A 16707-nucleotide genomic window follows, 5' to 3' on the forward strand; every position below is an offset into this window, starting at 1 on the left:
TCCCAAAGATTGAAAAGTGGTATTGATTACGTGAGGGGTGCCCAACCTATGACCCGCAGGCCATACACACAGCATTTCATAAGGCCTGCAGCCTACATCAACACAATATACCAACGGCCGATTCATTAGCATTTTGTCATGTTTACATCATTTTAGTTTACACAAGTGTGTAAACAGACAATACTGTACATGGAAACAACCTTATAAAATCAATACAGGGGACTTTAAATCTTATTAAAATATGTAACATCTGGTTGGCCCACACAAGGTTGTGCTTAGGTTTATATGGCCCTCCTGTGTAATAAGGTTGGGCACCACTGGATCACATCATTCCTGCCCCCAGGACTAAGAATTTTAAAGTAATTCTGAAACTAAGCTTTCCCACACTGAACTAAGATTCCACCCACTCCAATGCACTGAATATTTTTTGTAGAATTACTTCATATTCTCACCATTCTTAATGTGTATGTTTTAAGAAAGTTCCCTTGCATTGCTTTTCACATCAAACCATTTTCTACATGTCTTCTTGCTTTAATTTAGTTACTGAACAACTCTGGACCCAGTTTGAAAAATCCACTCACCAGGGAAAGAAAAACTTTACATGTGAGTGGCATAGGAGGAGCCCAAGCCATTAATTTCTAGAGAATTTAAACTTTATGGGGAGTTCCTTGCTTATAAGTTTAGAAGATGATTCATGCTTTGAAGATTAATTCATTGCTGTCTTCCTGAGTTTGCATACAAACAGCTTCAGCTTCTCTATGGCCACCCAAAGCATCTCCTAAGCAGCAATAGACTGAAATCAACAAGACTGATTTTTTACCTCTGGTATTGAGAACCCCAACAATAGTCACGTATGTCAGTTTCACTCTGCTACTACTAAAATCTAGGACTAGATTAAAGGCAAAGGAGCTAGTCATAGAAAAGGCCTGGGGGAAAATGGAGCTAGGAGAAGGAATGCAGAAGGGAGAGTCTCCCCTAAACTGCCAGTAGCCTGGTGCTGGAACAGAATAAGAGAGGTCTCCGCCACCTCATTCACAGAAGTGAGCTGGATTGCATGTGGGATTATGGACAGGAAACTCTCAGCAGGAAAGAGACTTCAAATTGATCAGATGCCTACTAGCAGAGTGATCTAATATGAAGCCTCAAGAAGCAATAATGACTCCAGTAGAATCCAGCATCCACCCCATTCCCAATATCTATGTGTGTGAAGGGAGCTGGGTTTCTCACCAGATCATTACTTCTGGGGCTTGAAAAATATCCCAGATACTTATTGAAAGCTGTCTCCAGTACAGCTTTGAGAAACCTGAACTACAAGCCTAAATATAATACTGCCCTTCCCCCATATAATCTTCTACAGTTCACAGATTTTTTTTGACATTTAGTTATCTAGAACCCTTTGATTTTTGTGACAAACCATATTTTTCAAATTTGTTAGGCACAGAGATAAAGTTAGGCACACAGGTAAAAGTGGCCTAATTTCCAGAGATATTTACCTGACTTAAATATCTATTTAAAAAAACAGACCTTTGAACAAGCAGACTACAATGTGCATTAGATTGTCTGAACTATAACGATAATCAATAGAAAGTAAAGAGGGGTAACAAAGACTCAAAATACTGGAACAAGGTTTTCAAGTGCTTATCAAGAGTTGTTTAAATGTGCTCTAATATAAATGCTTCCAATACTACTTCAAAATCCTGCCATAACCTGCTTCCCCTCCCCCTTTTTTTTGGTGGGGGGGAACACTTACGTTCACTAGGAAACAAAACCACATTAGAAGAAGAAAAAGTTTTAAGGTAAAACTGCCCTAGAACAAGGGAACTCGAAGGACACCTTGTGATCTGTACCATAAAAAAGGAACAAATAACAGGACAGAATAAACCATTTAATGACCTCTCATATTTTGACATTTATTTGGAGTTCAAAGTGCTAATAAAAGCAAAAATTGGGTACATATGCTTACCTCTGAGGCACATTAAACCTTCTCTCTTCCCAAGTGCCACTGAAACTCATGGTTTTTCCAGCACCCCACTTTAGCCCCAATATAACACACATTGGTGTTCCTTGTTCAGACACCGTGGGCCTCTATACTCTCGAATACACACGTGTTGCCATCCCCATGTAGAGACTGAGGGCACCACTTCCTCAGCCCAGCACACACACACGCAGTCACCCTAAAGCCTCATCCCACCCCCCACGTCCACTACCCCGTAGAAGGGCCGCAATCCCTCTTTGCAACACTCCCATACAGTCCCCTGGGGAGCAACCTCTGACCACGCCCCAGCCCCAGCTCAGCAGCCCCCTCCACAGACACACGGCCCCCAACTGTGCCCTTCCTACACACACACACCCGGAGCTGGGTCTCACACGCGTCCCTCCATCCCCCGCTCCTGTGCCCCTCACGCCCCGCCCCGTTACCCTTTACCTGGCGAGCCATCAGTGACTTGATTTTCTGCATCTCCGCCCCGCTTCGCGCAGCTCAGGCCCGCAGGCCGGCTGCGCTCACAAGCCCCTGTCACCCGCAGGCTTAAGCCCCATCTGACACTAGGAAGCCATTTTGCTCATCACGTGACAGGCCTTCCTGCTGCCTGGTGCATTCTGGGATTTGTAGTCCTCCGTCGGCGCCACCACCTTTCACAGTACCGGGGAGGTGCGGCCTCAGGAAACTACAATCCCCGTCGGCACACCGAGACCCGCCCATTCTGCCCACCCCACACGGCCGAGGCTGTAGCCTCGGTATAACACGGTAATCATAGAGAGGAAGGGACTCGTTGTATAGAGAGCCCCTTACTGGGAGGACTCACTGCCCCCTGCTGGCCGAGCTGCGGCATTCACTCAGCCATTTGCACTGTGGGCATGGCTGGCCCAGGGCAGGCCAATGTGTTCCCAGGCCAAGCCAGTGGGGTCATTGCTCATTGTCAGTCCAGGGACAGGGACACATCAGGGGCCATAGAGGGCTGCTGATGGCATCAGAGGTGGTCCCTGGTTTGCAAGGGGGGATGTGCCCTGTGGAAGGCTCTCCTTGGTGTGAACACTGGGTGCCCCCCCATCAACCAACGGGCCCTAGCACCTGCCTGCCCGCTCGGGGAGTCTCCAGGGGTCAGTTTTCCTGAGCCTCAGAGACGCATGGTGGGGCTGGGGAAGGAGGAATATGCAGTCGAATCTGTCCGGTCTTTTTGTTTTGGAGGGAAGAGGCTCTGTGAATGGGGATGGTGCCCAAAGGCTGCATTGGATCAGTAGAGAAGTACAAGAACTAAGCCTTTTTTCTCCCTCTTTCTTTTTTGGGAGAGGGAGGTACAAAAAGTAGTGCAAATAGGGTGGTACTCTCCAGTACACAGTACGGGCAAGGGATTTTTAGGGGGTACTGAGTACCGGAAAGACTTGGGGCTAGCCCCTGACCTCTGGGGGAGCAGGGGCTGTGCTCTGCTCCTTAAAGGAGCAGAACAGGGCTAGGGAGGGTATTCATTCTTTATATGGATTTAACAGCTCAATGCATATGCTAACAAACTTAAACAAAGTGTTAGCATATGTATTGTGCTGTTAAATTAGTCAGGAGTCCTCAAGACGGGAGCCGTGGGGCAGGGACAACGACAGGACAGAAGGTGTTCAAACACTGTTTTTTATTCTGTTTCTCCCCATTGGTCTGAATTATCCATGACATTCATGCTGCATCACATCAAGTCCAAATCATTAGAGGAATGCTTTTGCTTGCACTGACCAGAGGATGGTTGGATTCTGATGTCAGCCCAGTTCTGCAGCCTGACAGGTATCAGCGTTGTCCCCCCCAGTGTACATAGAATTCTTCTTTACAGCCAAACTAGTCTAAGGCCCCGTCTACACTGGCAAGTTTGTGTGCAGTAAAGCAGCTTTGAGCGCTGTAACTCCCGAGGTGTACACACTGCCAAGCCACTTAGTGCGCAGAAACAGCGGTCTAACAAAAAAAACTTCGACAAGAGGCGTAGAGCTTCCTGCGCCGTGGCTACAGCGCTGCGGTGTCAGTGTAGACACCGTGGTGATTACAGCACTGCGATTGGCCTCCGGGAGGTGTCCCACAATGCCTGGTCTCACCTCTCTGGCCATTGGTTTGAACTCTACTGCCCTGCCCTCAGGTGACCAACCGTCAGCCCCACCCCATACATTCCTTTGCAGATTTGAAAGTCCCCTTCCTGTTTGCTCAGTGATGTGTGCAGTGGTCTCAGCGTATCTTTCCAGGTGGCCATGCCTGCTCCACGCACCAGGCAATCCCCCGCTTGGAGCAATGCCGAGCTGCTGGACCTCATCGGCATTTGGGGAGAGGAGGCAGTGCAGTCACAGCTGCGCTCCAGCCATTGGAATTATGATACCTATGGACAGATTTCTAGATGCATGATAGAAAAGGGCCATGACTGGGACACACTGAAGTGCAGGGTCAAAGTGAAGGAGCTGCGGAACGCCCACCACAAGGCACAGGAGGCAAACCACCGCTCCGGTGCTGCGCCCACGAGCTGCCGGGTCTACAAAGAGCTGGATGCGATACTCGGTGGTTACTCCACTGCAGAGTCCCCTGTGGATACTTCGTTGGCTTCATTGCCAGTCAAGAGTGGACCAAGCCAGGAGGAGGCAATCTTGAATGAAGAGGGGGAGGGGGAACTAGAGGCAGAGGATGTCTCAGAGGCCAGAGATGCATGCAGTCAGGAGCTCTCTTCTACCCCGGAGGAGCCTAGCCAGTCATAGCAGTTGGATCTTGGTGAAGCGCAAACAGGAGAGGAGGCCCCAGTAAGTGGATCTGATTTGGGGAATTGCTGAAGCAAGTTGCTGGGGGCAGGAGGGTTGCAGAAAGCAGGCTTGTCTCCCACCTCCTGCCTAGTTTGAGCAGCGGAACAGGCTGTTTATACACTCCCTCACTTCACATGAATCTCCCTCAGAGATCTCCAGGAAACTCTCGTGGAGATACTGGGCAATCCGCTCCTGCAGGTTCCTCGGCAGAGCTGCTTTGTTTCTTGTTCCATTAATGCTAACTTTCCCGCACCATTGTGCCGTCATGGGGGGGACCATAGCTGCACACAGGCTAGCTGCATATAGGCCAGGGTGGAAGCCACATGCTTGGAGAAGACCCTCTCTTGATTTCCTGCTCACCCTCAGCAGCGAGATATCTTCCATAATGATCACCTCCTGTGGAAAGTGTGGGGACAGGAATAATTATCAGGCCCCCGCTACAGTGCTGGCTCTCCCCAAGAGCCACGTGCCCAGTGTCCAGCAGGGTCTGGGAACAGTGATATACCCTGCCCCTATGGCTACTCACCATTTTTGGGGTCTTGTGGTTTGTGTGTGCTTGCCTGGGGTCAGCCAGTTAGCATCAGGTGTGTGAGTACTGGCTGTGTTTTAAAGCACTGAGACAGTGTTGTCTGTGTTGCAAACAATACTGCTTCTGTAAAATGTTGCATTTAAACTTCACAGAGGTGACCTTGGGAGGCCAGCCTCCCTTATCGGCGGCAGAACGATTGCGAAGAATTAGAAAGCGTCTAAGAAGAACTAAGGAGGACTTTATGCGTGAGGTTTTGATGCAGTCTGCTGCCAAGAAAAAGGAATTGAAGGAGTGGCGGGACAGCAAGAAGATGGAACAAAAGGAGAGCGCGGCACACCAGAAAGAAGCCACAGAGTAGCTCTTAACAGTTATGGAACGCCAAGCGGACTCGCTCCAGGAGATACTAGCTCCTCAACCCGAGCAGCTCCATGCCCGCCCTCCCCTGCAGCCGCTGTCGCAAAACTCTTTCCCATGTGCCCCCCCCCACACACACACACACACAGCCAACACACTCTTATCAACCTCCTGGCTCCACTCTACCCACAGCATTCCACTCCTCCCTCCTCACAGTCCAGCAGTGTGGACTCCCAATACCCACTGCACTCAATACCCATCAATCTGCAGTTTGGCCCTGCTGAAGTACAGCACCCGCTGCATCGTACTCCAAAGAAGAAGGTTGGGTATGATCCCTGGACATACACAAAACTGTAGCCATCCTGGGACCCCTCCTCCTCTTGAGACCTTCCATTCCCCCATTCCTTCATCCCCCGCCCTGCTGATGATTTTTTTCGTTTGACTCTCCTCTGGTTGTTGTCTTTCAATAAAAGAATTGTGTTTGTTTGAAAGCAATCTTTATTCTATTAAGTGAAAGCAAAAAGAGCACTGCAAAGCAACATACAATTATGTTAAGGCCCCTTCTTGCATCATGTGCACCAATCACCTCCTAGCATTACAAGCACTGCAATCCCGAGCATAGCAACAAATATTATTGGCTTTCAGCTTCAAATTGATCCTTAAAGCATCCCTGATTCTTATGGCCCCGTGCTGTGCCCCTCTAATAGCCCAGGTCTCAGCTGTTCAAACTCAGCCTCCAGGCACTGAGCCTCTGCGGTCCAGCCCTGAGTGAAGCTTTCACCCTTCCCTTCACAAATATTATGGAGGGTACAGCATGCGGCTATAAGCATAGGAATATTGTCATCGGCCATGTCCAGCTTCCCATACAGGCATCGCCAGCAGGCTTTTAAATGACCGAATGCACACTCCACAGTCATTCTGCACTTGCTCAGCCTGTTGTTGAACCGCTCCTTGCTGCTGTCAAGTTGCCCCGTGTATGGCTTCATGAACCACGGCATTAAGGGGTAGGCGGGGTCTCCCAGGATCACAATGGACATTTCGACTTCCCCTACAGTGATTTTCTGGTCCGGGAAGAAAGTCCCTATTTGCGGCTTCTTGAACAGGCCAGTGTTACGAAAGATGCGTGTCATGCACCTTTCCAGACCAGCCTGCATTAATGTCTGTGAAACGCCCACGGTGATCCACAAGCACCTGGAGAACCATTGAGAAATACCCCTTGTGATTAATGTATTCAGTGGCTAGGTGGTCTGGTGCCAGAATTGGAATGTGTGTGCCATCTGTCGCCCCTCCACAGTTAGGGAAGCCCATTTGTGCAAAGCCATCCACAATCTCCCGCACGTTGCCCAGAGTCACGGTCTTTCTGAGCAGGATGCGATTAATGGCCCTGCACACTTGCATCAACACGAGTCCAACAGTTGACTTTCCCACTCCAAATTGAGTAGCGACCGATTGCTAGCAGTCTGGAGTAGCCAGCTTCCACAATGCAATCGCCACGCACTTCTCCAATGGCAGGGCAGCTCTCATTCTCATGTCCTTGTGCTGCAGGGCTGGTGCGAGCTCATCACACAGTCCCATGAATGTGGCTTTCCTCATGTGAAAGTTCTGCAGCCACTGCTCGTCATCCCAGACATGCATCACAATGTGATCCCACCACTCAGTGCTTGTTTCCCGAGCCCAAAAGCGGCGTTCCACTGTGGTCAGCACCTCCATGAATGACACAAGCATTCTCGTGTCATAGTTACGACATGTGGCAAGATCAATGTCGCACTCCTCTTGCCTTTGTAGTTTAAGGAATAACTCCACTGCCACTCGTGACGTGTTGGTCAGTGCGAACAGCATTCTTGTCAACAGCTCAGGATCCATTCCTGTAGCCAGAAAGAGGCAGGGCACACAGTACACAAACTGTTGAAAGATGGCGCCAAATGCGGACAGAAGCACAAGGATTGCTGGGATGCAAAGCAATGCATCTCAGGGACAGGACCCAGGATGCCCCGCAACCCCTTCCGCCTTCCCACAAGTCTTAGCGGCAAAAGAGAAAGAGGTGCTCTGTGGGATAGCTGCCCAGAGTACACTGCTCCGAATAGCACCGCAAGTGTGAACACACTATTGGGCAGGCAGCTGTCAGTGTGAACACACAACAGCAGTTTTCCTTCGGCGCTATTTGAGCAGCGCTGTAACTGCCAGCGCTGTAACTTTGCCAGTGTAGACGTGCCCTAACAGACTCCTGAAACTCTTACTATTGGCATGTCTATGGACCGCTTTTGTGGTAAGAGTTTCAGGAGTCTGTTCTGTTCCTATAAAGGAATTTGAATCTCCCATTGAAATGCAATGTTTGAGTATAATACCATAATGCAGTTTAGGATACAGTTTTACTTAAAATTTGTCTTTTAATAAGTCATACATATGCTGAAATGGCTCCTCACCCAACTTCCATATTCCATATAAACAGACAAAATACTACATATCTGGGGGGAAAGTGAGTAGTTAAGCATGTTGATGTTTGTATATACAAAATACCCATTTCATCACTGTACTGGAAAATATAGCTGAACTTAATTTTCTATGAAATTTGAAAAAAAATTAACAGCCCCAATTGTTTTCTGTGTTAATCAGTGTGAACCTGAAAAAATGGTATGCTTTCTAAGAGAAAAGAATCGGTCCACACTTACTGAAAAAAAAAAGTCCTTCCAACTGGTGTTCAGAAGAGTTCTACAAAACACATACATAACCTCATGAGCAGAGGGCGGAGAGGATACCCTCCCACATTATAACCAGCAAAAAATAAAATAATAATAATAATAATAATAATAAAATCTCAAAGAGGCAGAGGTTCACAGATTTGCAAACCTAAAAACCTGTGTTATGCTTTAAACCACCTCAGCACATACCAGGTTTATGAACATTAAAAAGTTAACTGCAAAGGAACACTGAAGCCCATTAACCTGAATGTGTGCCAGCCAGCATGCCCTCAATGACTAAACACACCTGAACAGCTAAAAATTAACCTTGCCCCTTTAAGCTAAATGGAGTCATGTCACTGGTTCCATCTCTGTTGTTCCATAACAGATAACAAAACTCCAGTGGGGCATGGTGCAGGCACATAGGGTCTCAGATACGTGGTGTGATTTTTCAGAATCTCTTTTGGGAATAGTCATGGAGGTGAAATAGCTGGTACTTATTATTATGCTATTTCTATGCCTGTATATTCATCTTGGTATCTGAAGTTATGAATATTAGCTATGTTTACTACATGTTTGCTCCTGTGGTAAAGCCCACAAGGTATTTAGCCAGCACATGAAGGGACAAGTCAAGGTGAATGGCCCATTAAGGAACACTTAGCTCACAATGGACCCTGAATATGCCTGTCTACACTTAATGGACTTTTTGTGAATGTTCTAACTAGAATATGGGTGGGGGTGATGGACATGTAACTTGCCCATGTGACTCCAAACACCATCTTTCACAGTAAGAACAGATTTCCCTTTACTTGGCACTTGGCAGAAGCTAAAAGGCCCTGGCCTGGAAACTTATCCATTTTGCCTCTTTCCTGCTCCAGCCACTTTCCTGCTCCAGCCTCTGGACTATGAACATATACTAATGGGAGCATTTTAACCAAGGGACTGAGGACTTTAAGGTAATCTGGAGTCTTCATATTTCCTTGATCCTTTGCAGATGGACTTATCAGTTGGATATGGTAGAGTGACTGTTCTAGCCTCATTGATTGCTGATTTGTTCCTTGCAATGGACAAAGATCAGATGTCTGCTGACTTTCTCACATGAGTCAGCAGCCTTTGATACCTGTGGTATAAGCAACATAGCCCTTGCTTGCATGGTTTTGTTCTTTCCTCTCCAAATGTCAAAGCCTGTTCCCATTGAACTCAATAGCAAAACTCCTTTTGATCTCAATGGGAACAGGATTTGGCCCCAAGAGATTAGTGATTTTGATCAATTGCTTATCTGTCCAGAGACAGTTCTCATGCATGTTCTGCCAGGCTGATTTTGATTGCCCCTCCTGTATGTCATGCTGAGGAAAATAATAAAACAATTTGGGCTGTAGTTCTATCAAGATGTACATGGCACACACAGTTCTATGCCTCTTTTCCATCAAACCCAGATGGCGCAGCATCTTTGCTTTCCTAGGGCCTGGCGGAGAGCAATACTTAGATAATGGCAAGCTGGCAGAAGCTTAGTTTGGACACTGATAGTGTGTTAAGGGAAAGTGGGGTGATTGTCCTTCCTATCCTTCTTTCATTTAAGAAGCTTTCAATTTGGGTGCTGCTGGATCCTCAATGACACCTGGAAGTACAGGTGGCACCAGGGGCCCAAGCCATCATTTTACAACTACATCTGTTTCACAGATGCAGTTGTACAATTTTAGACAGGTAAGGGGGGTGTCGGAGGGGACGGGGGCCCCGGGCTGGGGGCGGGGTGGGAAGGAGTCACATGGAAGGTCACGTGGGTAGGTCATGTGCCCTCCATTGTGTTTTTCCCATGAGTGCAGTACCGGCAAGAAAATATTTCTACTTGCATCACTGGGTACAAAGCAAATCCCATTCAAATCATTTATCCGAAAAGTTGTGCTTCTAGTATTATAAGACTATTCTATCTGTTTCTAGGGTTCTCGCGTACTTTTTTTGAGGAAAGGAAAGCAAGCAGGAAACATTATACTAGAGCTTGCGCTGACAGGAATACTTCCTGGTGTAGAGAGGGTCTATATTTGCAGAAAGATGTGTGATGAAATAGCATGGGAAGTGGCACTTTATCATACTACGTGGTGTGTATGCAAACCAGAGTCACACAATACAATGTGAGAGGTTCAAAGGCCATTCCACCACAGCAGCACCTGCAGTTCTTCCATTGGATTAAGCATAGAGCCCTCAGTTCTAACATGTGGCACCTGAGTTAAACATTTCCAAAAATAAATTGCCTGAGGCTCTTCCTTTATTTGAAAACACACATCTAATGAATCAGGTGGCCACTGGACTGGCTAAAACTGGAGATGAGAGACACTGAGGTGCTCACGTTACTCTGTGTACCTTATACTTTTGTTGTTGGAAATAAAGTGTGGAGGTTTTTTTTACAGAAATATACTTTTATTAAACCTTCAGCATCACCAAGTGATTCGTAATTAATGGACTCGCACAGAAATCCACATCAGAAAAGTCACCACTACAACTGACCTTAATTTGCAGCTCTTTTGGCCATCTCAAGAGACGTCAACTCATCTGAATTGGCAAGGAAAACAAAAAATCCTCTTTCCTAGAACTGGTCTCTTCAAGTTAGGGTGTAGGCATACTAGCACAGCAGCTCAGCAAAGACGTTTTTCCACTATCCATGCTATAACTAGTATGTGGATAAAGAACTTCAGTTTCCAGGATTGTCAATCCAGCACAATTCAATAACACTGAGTTGTCTTTAAACACAAACAAGGAATTTGATGCAATAATAATGTTGCCGGTTTATTATATAAAAGCATGTCGGCCAAAAAGATGGTGCACCTTGACATATCTTCTGTCATATATTGTATATGTACCCTGATTTGTTAGCTATTTAATTATGCATGACTTGCTCAATAGGCCAAATGTTTGCTTTTTCTTAATTTTACATTTTTGTAGAAATTGTTTTTAATGTATTGTAGAGCAACTTTCTGTGCAGATTAATTTTCAGACTTCAACTATAGCAGTTTGAAGAAACAGTATAATGTGGTGGGTCTATCCCTAAGTAGCAAGAAAATGTTCAAGCTCTGACAATTTTCTGGCTGCTTCAGTTTCTTCTAACCAGTCATGCTCAGAGATTAGTGCATTGGGCCAGTTCAATTACTGCTAAATTCAAATCACAATATGATGCAACTTTGAATAACCAAACCAAAAAGAGAATAGGGGAAAGTATATAATGGAGCCAATTCTCCCCCTGTAATATCCCTGGCCAGATTCTAATTGTTTTGGTGAACCTTCTACATCCTTTAGTGGAGCAGAGAAAAAGTTACTTCTTTGTTGTAGAAATAACCCTCAAACAATTTTTAGCATATGGCAACATGATTTATCTCTGAACAATAAAATAATTAATACTCACCAAAACTGAACCAAAACACACACAAGGTTATTACTAAAATAAAGTGTCTTTGTTTTTTAAAAAAGGATTTAGTGGGAGTCAATAATCTTGCATTAAGCACAAACACTATCAGGCCACCAGTGCATACTGGAAGCCCGTATAGAACAAAATATCTGTACATGCTTTTTGTTTACACTTTTTATTTCCATAGAATGCTTGTGCAATACAAAAATACAGCAATCTAATATGTTAATAACATGAGTATTGCCCCTCCAGCCCTCAGTGAAGACCCTACACTTCCAAGTACAGATACTGCTACATATCATGGATGGAGCCAAGTCAATTCCCCTCAGTGAGCCCACATAGATATCAGTGCTGCCAATCATTTCTCAGATGCTGAAGCTGCCCGAACCCTACAAATTCCCCACCAGTTGAAGCCTATGCCAGATCTTGTAGAAGCAGTTGATGAGTCATTTATGTCCTCAGGGTCAGTGACACAGGAAACCATACCCTTAGAGGCTGTATTCCAGGAATATCAAGAGGTACTGCATTTGAATGCGATTCGCTTTCCACACTTTCCCCTGATTCTTGACATCACCTGTCTAGAGCAGCATGACCCTTACATCTCCTGTCGAGAAAAGAGGATCAGCTTCCCATCTGAATGTTGCTGAAGCATCTGCCTACCTACTTTCAATTTCAATCCTCCGGCTCCAGACACCCAATCAGAAATGACCACGCAGTGGGAGGATGCTGCACTGTGGCAGTTAGCCAGAAGGAACTGTTCCCAGGCCTAAGTCCTTGCCATCTGATACATACCAGAATTACTGAGACATTTTTTGGGGGGGGAAATGTAGACACGTTACCTCCACACCAAGACTACAACTGCCCCATAGACCTACAAAATTGGACAAAGGTCCCTTACAGGTGGATCTAAGCAATGTCCAAGCCAGAACGGGACACCCTTCGTGCATACATCCAAGACACTCTCAACAAGTTTTTCGTCTGACACTACCTCCCCAGTAGGGGCTCTGGTCCTTTTTGTTAAGAAAACAAATGGAAAGCTATGCCTCTGTGTACACTATCGGGCCCTGAACCAAGTGACCGTCTGAAACTGTTATCCCTGCCCCTAATCTCAGAGTTGCTAAATCATGTGCAGTCTGCCAAAATTTTTACCATACTGGACTTCTGGGGGGCTTACAACCTAGGGCACATCAGGGCAGGAGATGAATGGAAGACCACCTTCCGAATCCACTATGGACACTATGAATACTTAGTAATGTCATTCAGTCTGACCAAGGCTCCTGTGACCTTTCAACGCTTTGTAAATGACATGTTTATAGACATCCTGAACCAGTACACAATCATCTAACTTAATGACATACTTGTATTTTCAGAGAACCTCAAGCAGCATTGCTACTACATCCTTTTCATCCTGGAAAGACTACGGGAGCACTGCCTGTATGTGAAACTGGTGAAATGTGCCTTCAACCAATCCTCCACAGAATTTTTGGGTTATATCCTTTGCCTGGAGGGCATTAAAATGGACCCCCAGAAGATGGAAACCATTCACAGCTGAGTAGTGCCCAGGTCCCCCTGAGAATTGCAGCACTTCCTGCCCTTTGTGAACTCTTTCCAACAGTTCATTCTGGGCTTCCCAGGGAAAATAGTTCCTATGAATAACCTAGTCCAGAAGGCCATCCAATTTGTTTGGACACCCGAAGCTCACTGCACCTTTGAACAGCTCAAGGCCACTTTTACCACCATTCCCATTCTAGCAGCCCCAGCACAGGCATTCATCATGAAAGCTGATGTATACAGTGTGGCTATGGGAATCATACTCTTTCAAGCACAGGCCACAGCAAGCACTGTACCCCTGCTCGCACTATTCCCGCAAACTCACCCCTGCAGAATGGAATTATAACATAATAGATAAGGAGCTGTTCATGATTAAATCAGCCTTCAAAGAGTAACTCCATCACCTCGAGGGAGCCTGACGCTGGTCCAAGGTTTCATTGACCATAAAAACCTCAAATATCTGTGTGAGATTCTAGCCTTCAACCCGAGACTCATGTGGGCATTATTCTTCTCTCAGTTTTACTTCTTCATCACCTATTACCCAAGCACCAGCAGTGGAAAGGCCAATGCCTTATCCCAAAAGGGGGAATACTACTAAGAGGGCAAAGAGCCCAACCAAGAACCACTCCATCTCCTAAAACCCCACAACTTTCTTAGTGCTACAATACACCAAGACCCGATCAACCTAATTCAGTCTGCCTCATGGGATGACCCATTAGCCTGGGATGTGACAGAACAGTCTGAACAATCCGGAACCAAAATGCAATGCTCCACACAGGTGGGGTAACATACATTGATGGGCGCATATACATACCCCATTGGAGGTCCTTCAACTCTGCCATAACACTCTGCTGACATGCCATTTTGGCCACCTTAAGATTCTCCGCATGGCTTCCCATTTCTTCTGGTGGCCCCATATGTGAGCCAAAGTTCTCTCTTGTGACCTTTGTGCATGCACCAAGACAGACCATGTTAAGCCCCTCAGCACTCTAGTACCCCTGAAGACCCCACCTAGACCCTGGGCCTTGATCACCCTGGACTTCGTGGTGCAACTCCCTGACTCTGGCAGTCTGATGGTGGACTTCACCATCATAGACCAACTGACCAAAATGGTGCACTTCATCCCCTGTGACTGCCTACCCTCTGTTGAAACAGCAGCTTAACTCCTGGTGGTGCATGTTATCCATCTCCATGGCTTCCAGACCATATCACCTCAGATCAAGGCATGCAGTTGGTCTCATGCTTTTGGCGCAAAATGCTTCAGTTACTGCACTTTCATGCTTTTACCTCCTCCACATACCACCCCCAGACAAACGGGTGGACAGAGAAAGTGAACAAAGTACTAGAGCAATATCTAGGGTGCTATGTCAACTATCATCAAGATAGTTTAGCTTAACACAGAGAAGGTTAAGGGGTGACTTGATTACAGTCTATAAGTATCAACATGTGGAACAATTATTTAATAATGGGCTCTTCAATCTAGCAGAGAAAGATATAACGCTATCCAATGGCTGGAAGTTGAAGTTAGACAAATGCAGACTAGTATTAAGGCATACATTTTTAACCATGAGAGTAATTAATCATTGGAACAATTTACTGAGGGTCATGGTCAATTCTCCATCACTGACAATTTTTAAATCAAGATTGGATATCCTTCTAAAAGATATGCCCTATGAATTATTTTGGGGAGGTTTTATGGCCTGTGCTAAATAGGAGGTCAGACTAGATGATCACAATGGTTCCTTCTGGCCTTAGAATTTGTGACTCTCCTAATAACTGGTCCTCCCTCCTGCCTTACACTGAGTTCTCATTCAACAGGGCCGACCATGCCTCTGGAGGGTAGAGTCCCTTATTTGCAAATTACGGGTTCCACCATTGCTTCTGGGCCTCCCTGAACCCAGCATCCACTGACTGAATCCAGTGGGATTCATCATATCCAGGAGGAGCTTAAGGACTACCTTGAAAATGCAAAAAAGGACTACCAGCAGTGTGCAACCATTCATACCAGGAAAGCCTAGCTCTTGCAGGGGGGCCGAAGAGTCTGGCTCATGGCAAAATATGTCCATATGAACATGCCAACCCACAAACTAGACCACCAGTTCCTTGAACCATTCCAGATTTGTCAGCAAATCAACCCCATCACCTTTAAATTGCAGCTCACCCGGTCTCTCAAGATACACCCTGTTTTCCATGTATCCCTCTTGAAGCCTGACATGAAGGATCCCTTTCCCAACTGGTCCCAACAGCTGCCCCCATCCAGGTCCAAGGGCATGAGGAATATATAATCCATGCTGTCTTTGACTCTAGAATACAGAGTGGGAGATTGTACTACCCCTTAGATTGGGAGGGCTATGGTCCTGAAGAGCACACCTGGGAATCTGCTGCCCATGTCCATGCCCATGATTGGTAAAATGGTTTCATCAGGACCTAGCCTCAACCTGAAGAAAGGGCACCCCTGAAAGATGGAGGTAATGTAAAGATCTTTAGGACTAGGACCAGGTCTGCAGAGCCTGGGGTAGCTGATGGTCTCCTATCACCAGCAGGAGGCCAGATAGAGCCACATCCAAGGAGCACCGTGGAGATTAGGCACCTCAGAAAGTACCACCCAAAGGAGCAAAAGCGACCACAGCCTCTGGCCCTCTGTTTGGCCCATATTTACTATTTAACCCAGGAGCATGGCCCAGGAAGTTGGCTGGGCAACCATACAGACTTCTGGCTCGCTGTGGCTCCAGACCTGGACTCTCTCAGCGCTGCTTTGCTCTCTGACCTTCAGTCTCCGACCCCAGCCTGACTCTAACCCTTATTCTTGCCTGTTGATTTTGGCCCTCACAACTACTCTGATCCCTGCTCACCTACCACCACCTCATAGTCACCTCTGGACTCTGCCACATGAGCCCAGAAGTAACCACTAAACCAGACTGCTTACGCCCTGGTCTTTTACAGGCTTGCTCTTGTTTGTACAATGTAAAATGACTATTCCAATCTTTTCTACTCTGAACTTCCTTTGCTCGTGACATGTTGTTTTAAAACACCAAAATGGAGTTTATCCCACATCCATTTGTTATTGATTTCAGTGTCAAAACTCCTATTCACTCAGTCAGAAATGAATCAGCCCCTTATGACCAACATTTCTTCATTTCTGAACCAGATTCTAAAAAGTGGTCAAATTAAAGACACCTAGACTATTATTAAGAGGATTAATTTGAGGCTACAAATCACAGCCCACAATAGAGGGTAGTAGTACAGGCATTATTACATGCTTTGTGAGGGGGCATCATATGCTCTTCCTCTGCTGGCCAGTGGGTGATGGCACCATGGCCTGGGCGTACCTCCTTCCATTCCCTCTGGGGACACTGACACTATCCTGGAGCAGTCCTTGTCCTCCGGGAGCCTGATCCTACAAGGTGCTGAACCACCCCTGAAGGTGCTGAGTGCCTTCAGCT

The 16707-nt window shown here is 46.3% G+C and overlaps 1 protein-coding gene across 4 annotated transcripts in view; it reads right to left on the reverse strand.

Annotated features, from left to right (window-relative positions):
• Window positions 1–2550, reverse strand: part of VPS50 (VPS50 subunit of EARP/GARPII complex) — a 178278-nt gene extending 175728 nt beyond the window's left edge. For all 4 annotated transcript variants that reach the window (XM_026649456.1, XM_026649454.1, XM_026649455.1 and 1 more), the window contains exon 1: window positions 2426–2550. In XM_026649456.1, coding sequence (XP_026505241.1) covers window positions 2426–2458 — 33 coding nt within the window. In that variant the 5' untranslated portion in view covers window positions 2459–2550. The remainder of the gene's footprint in view (window positions 1–2425) is intronic.
• Between the last annotated feature and the right edge of the window lie 14157 nt (window positions 2551–16707).

The sequence above is a fragment of the Terrapene carolina genome, unplaced genomic scaffold (genome assembly GCF_002925995.2).
Source record: "Terrapene carolina triunguis isolate 2854851 unplaced genomic scaffold, T_m_triunguis-2.0 Scaffold84, whole genome shotgun sequence".
NCBI lineage: Eukaryota > Metazoa > Chordata > Testudines > Emydidae > Terrapene > Terrapene triunguis.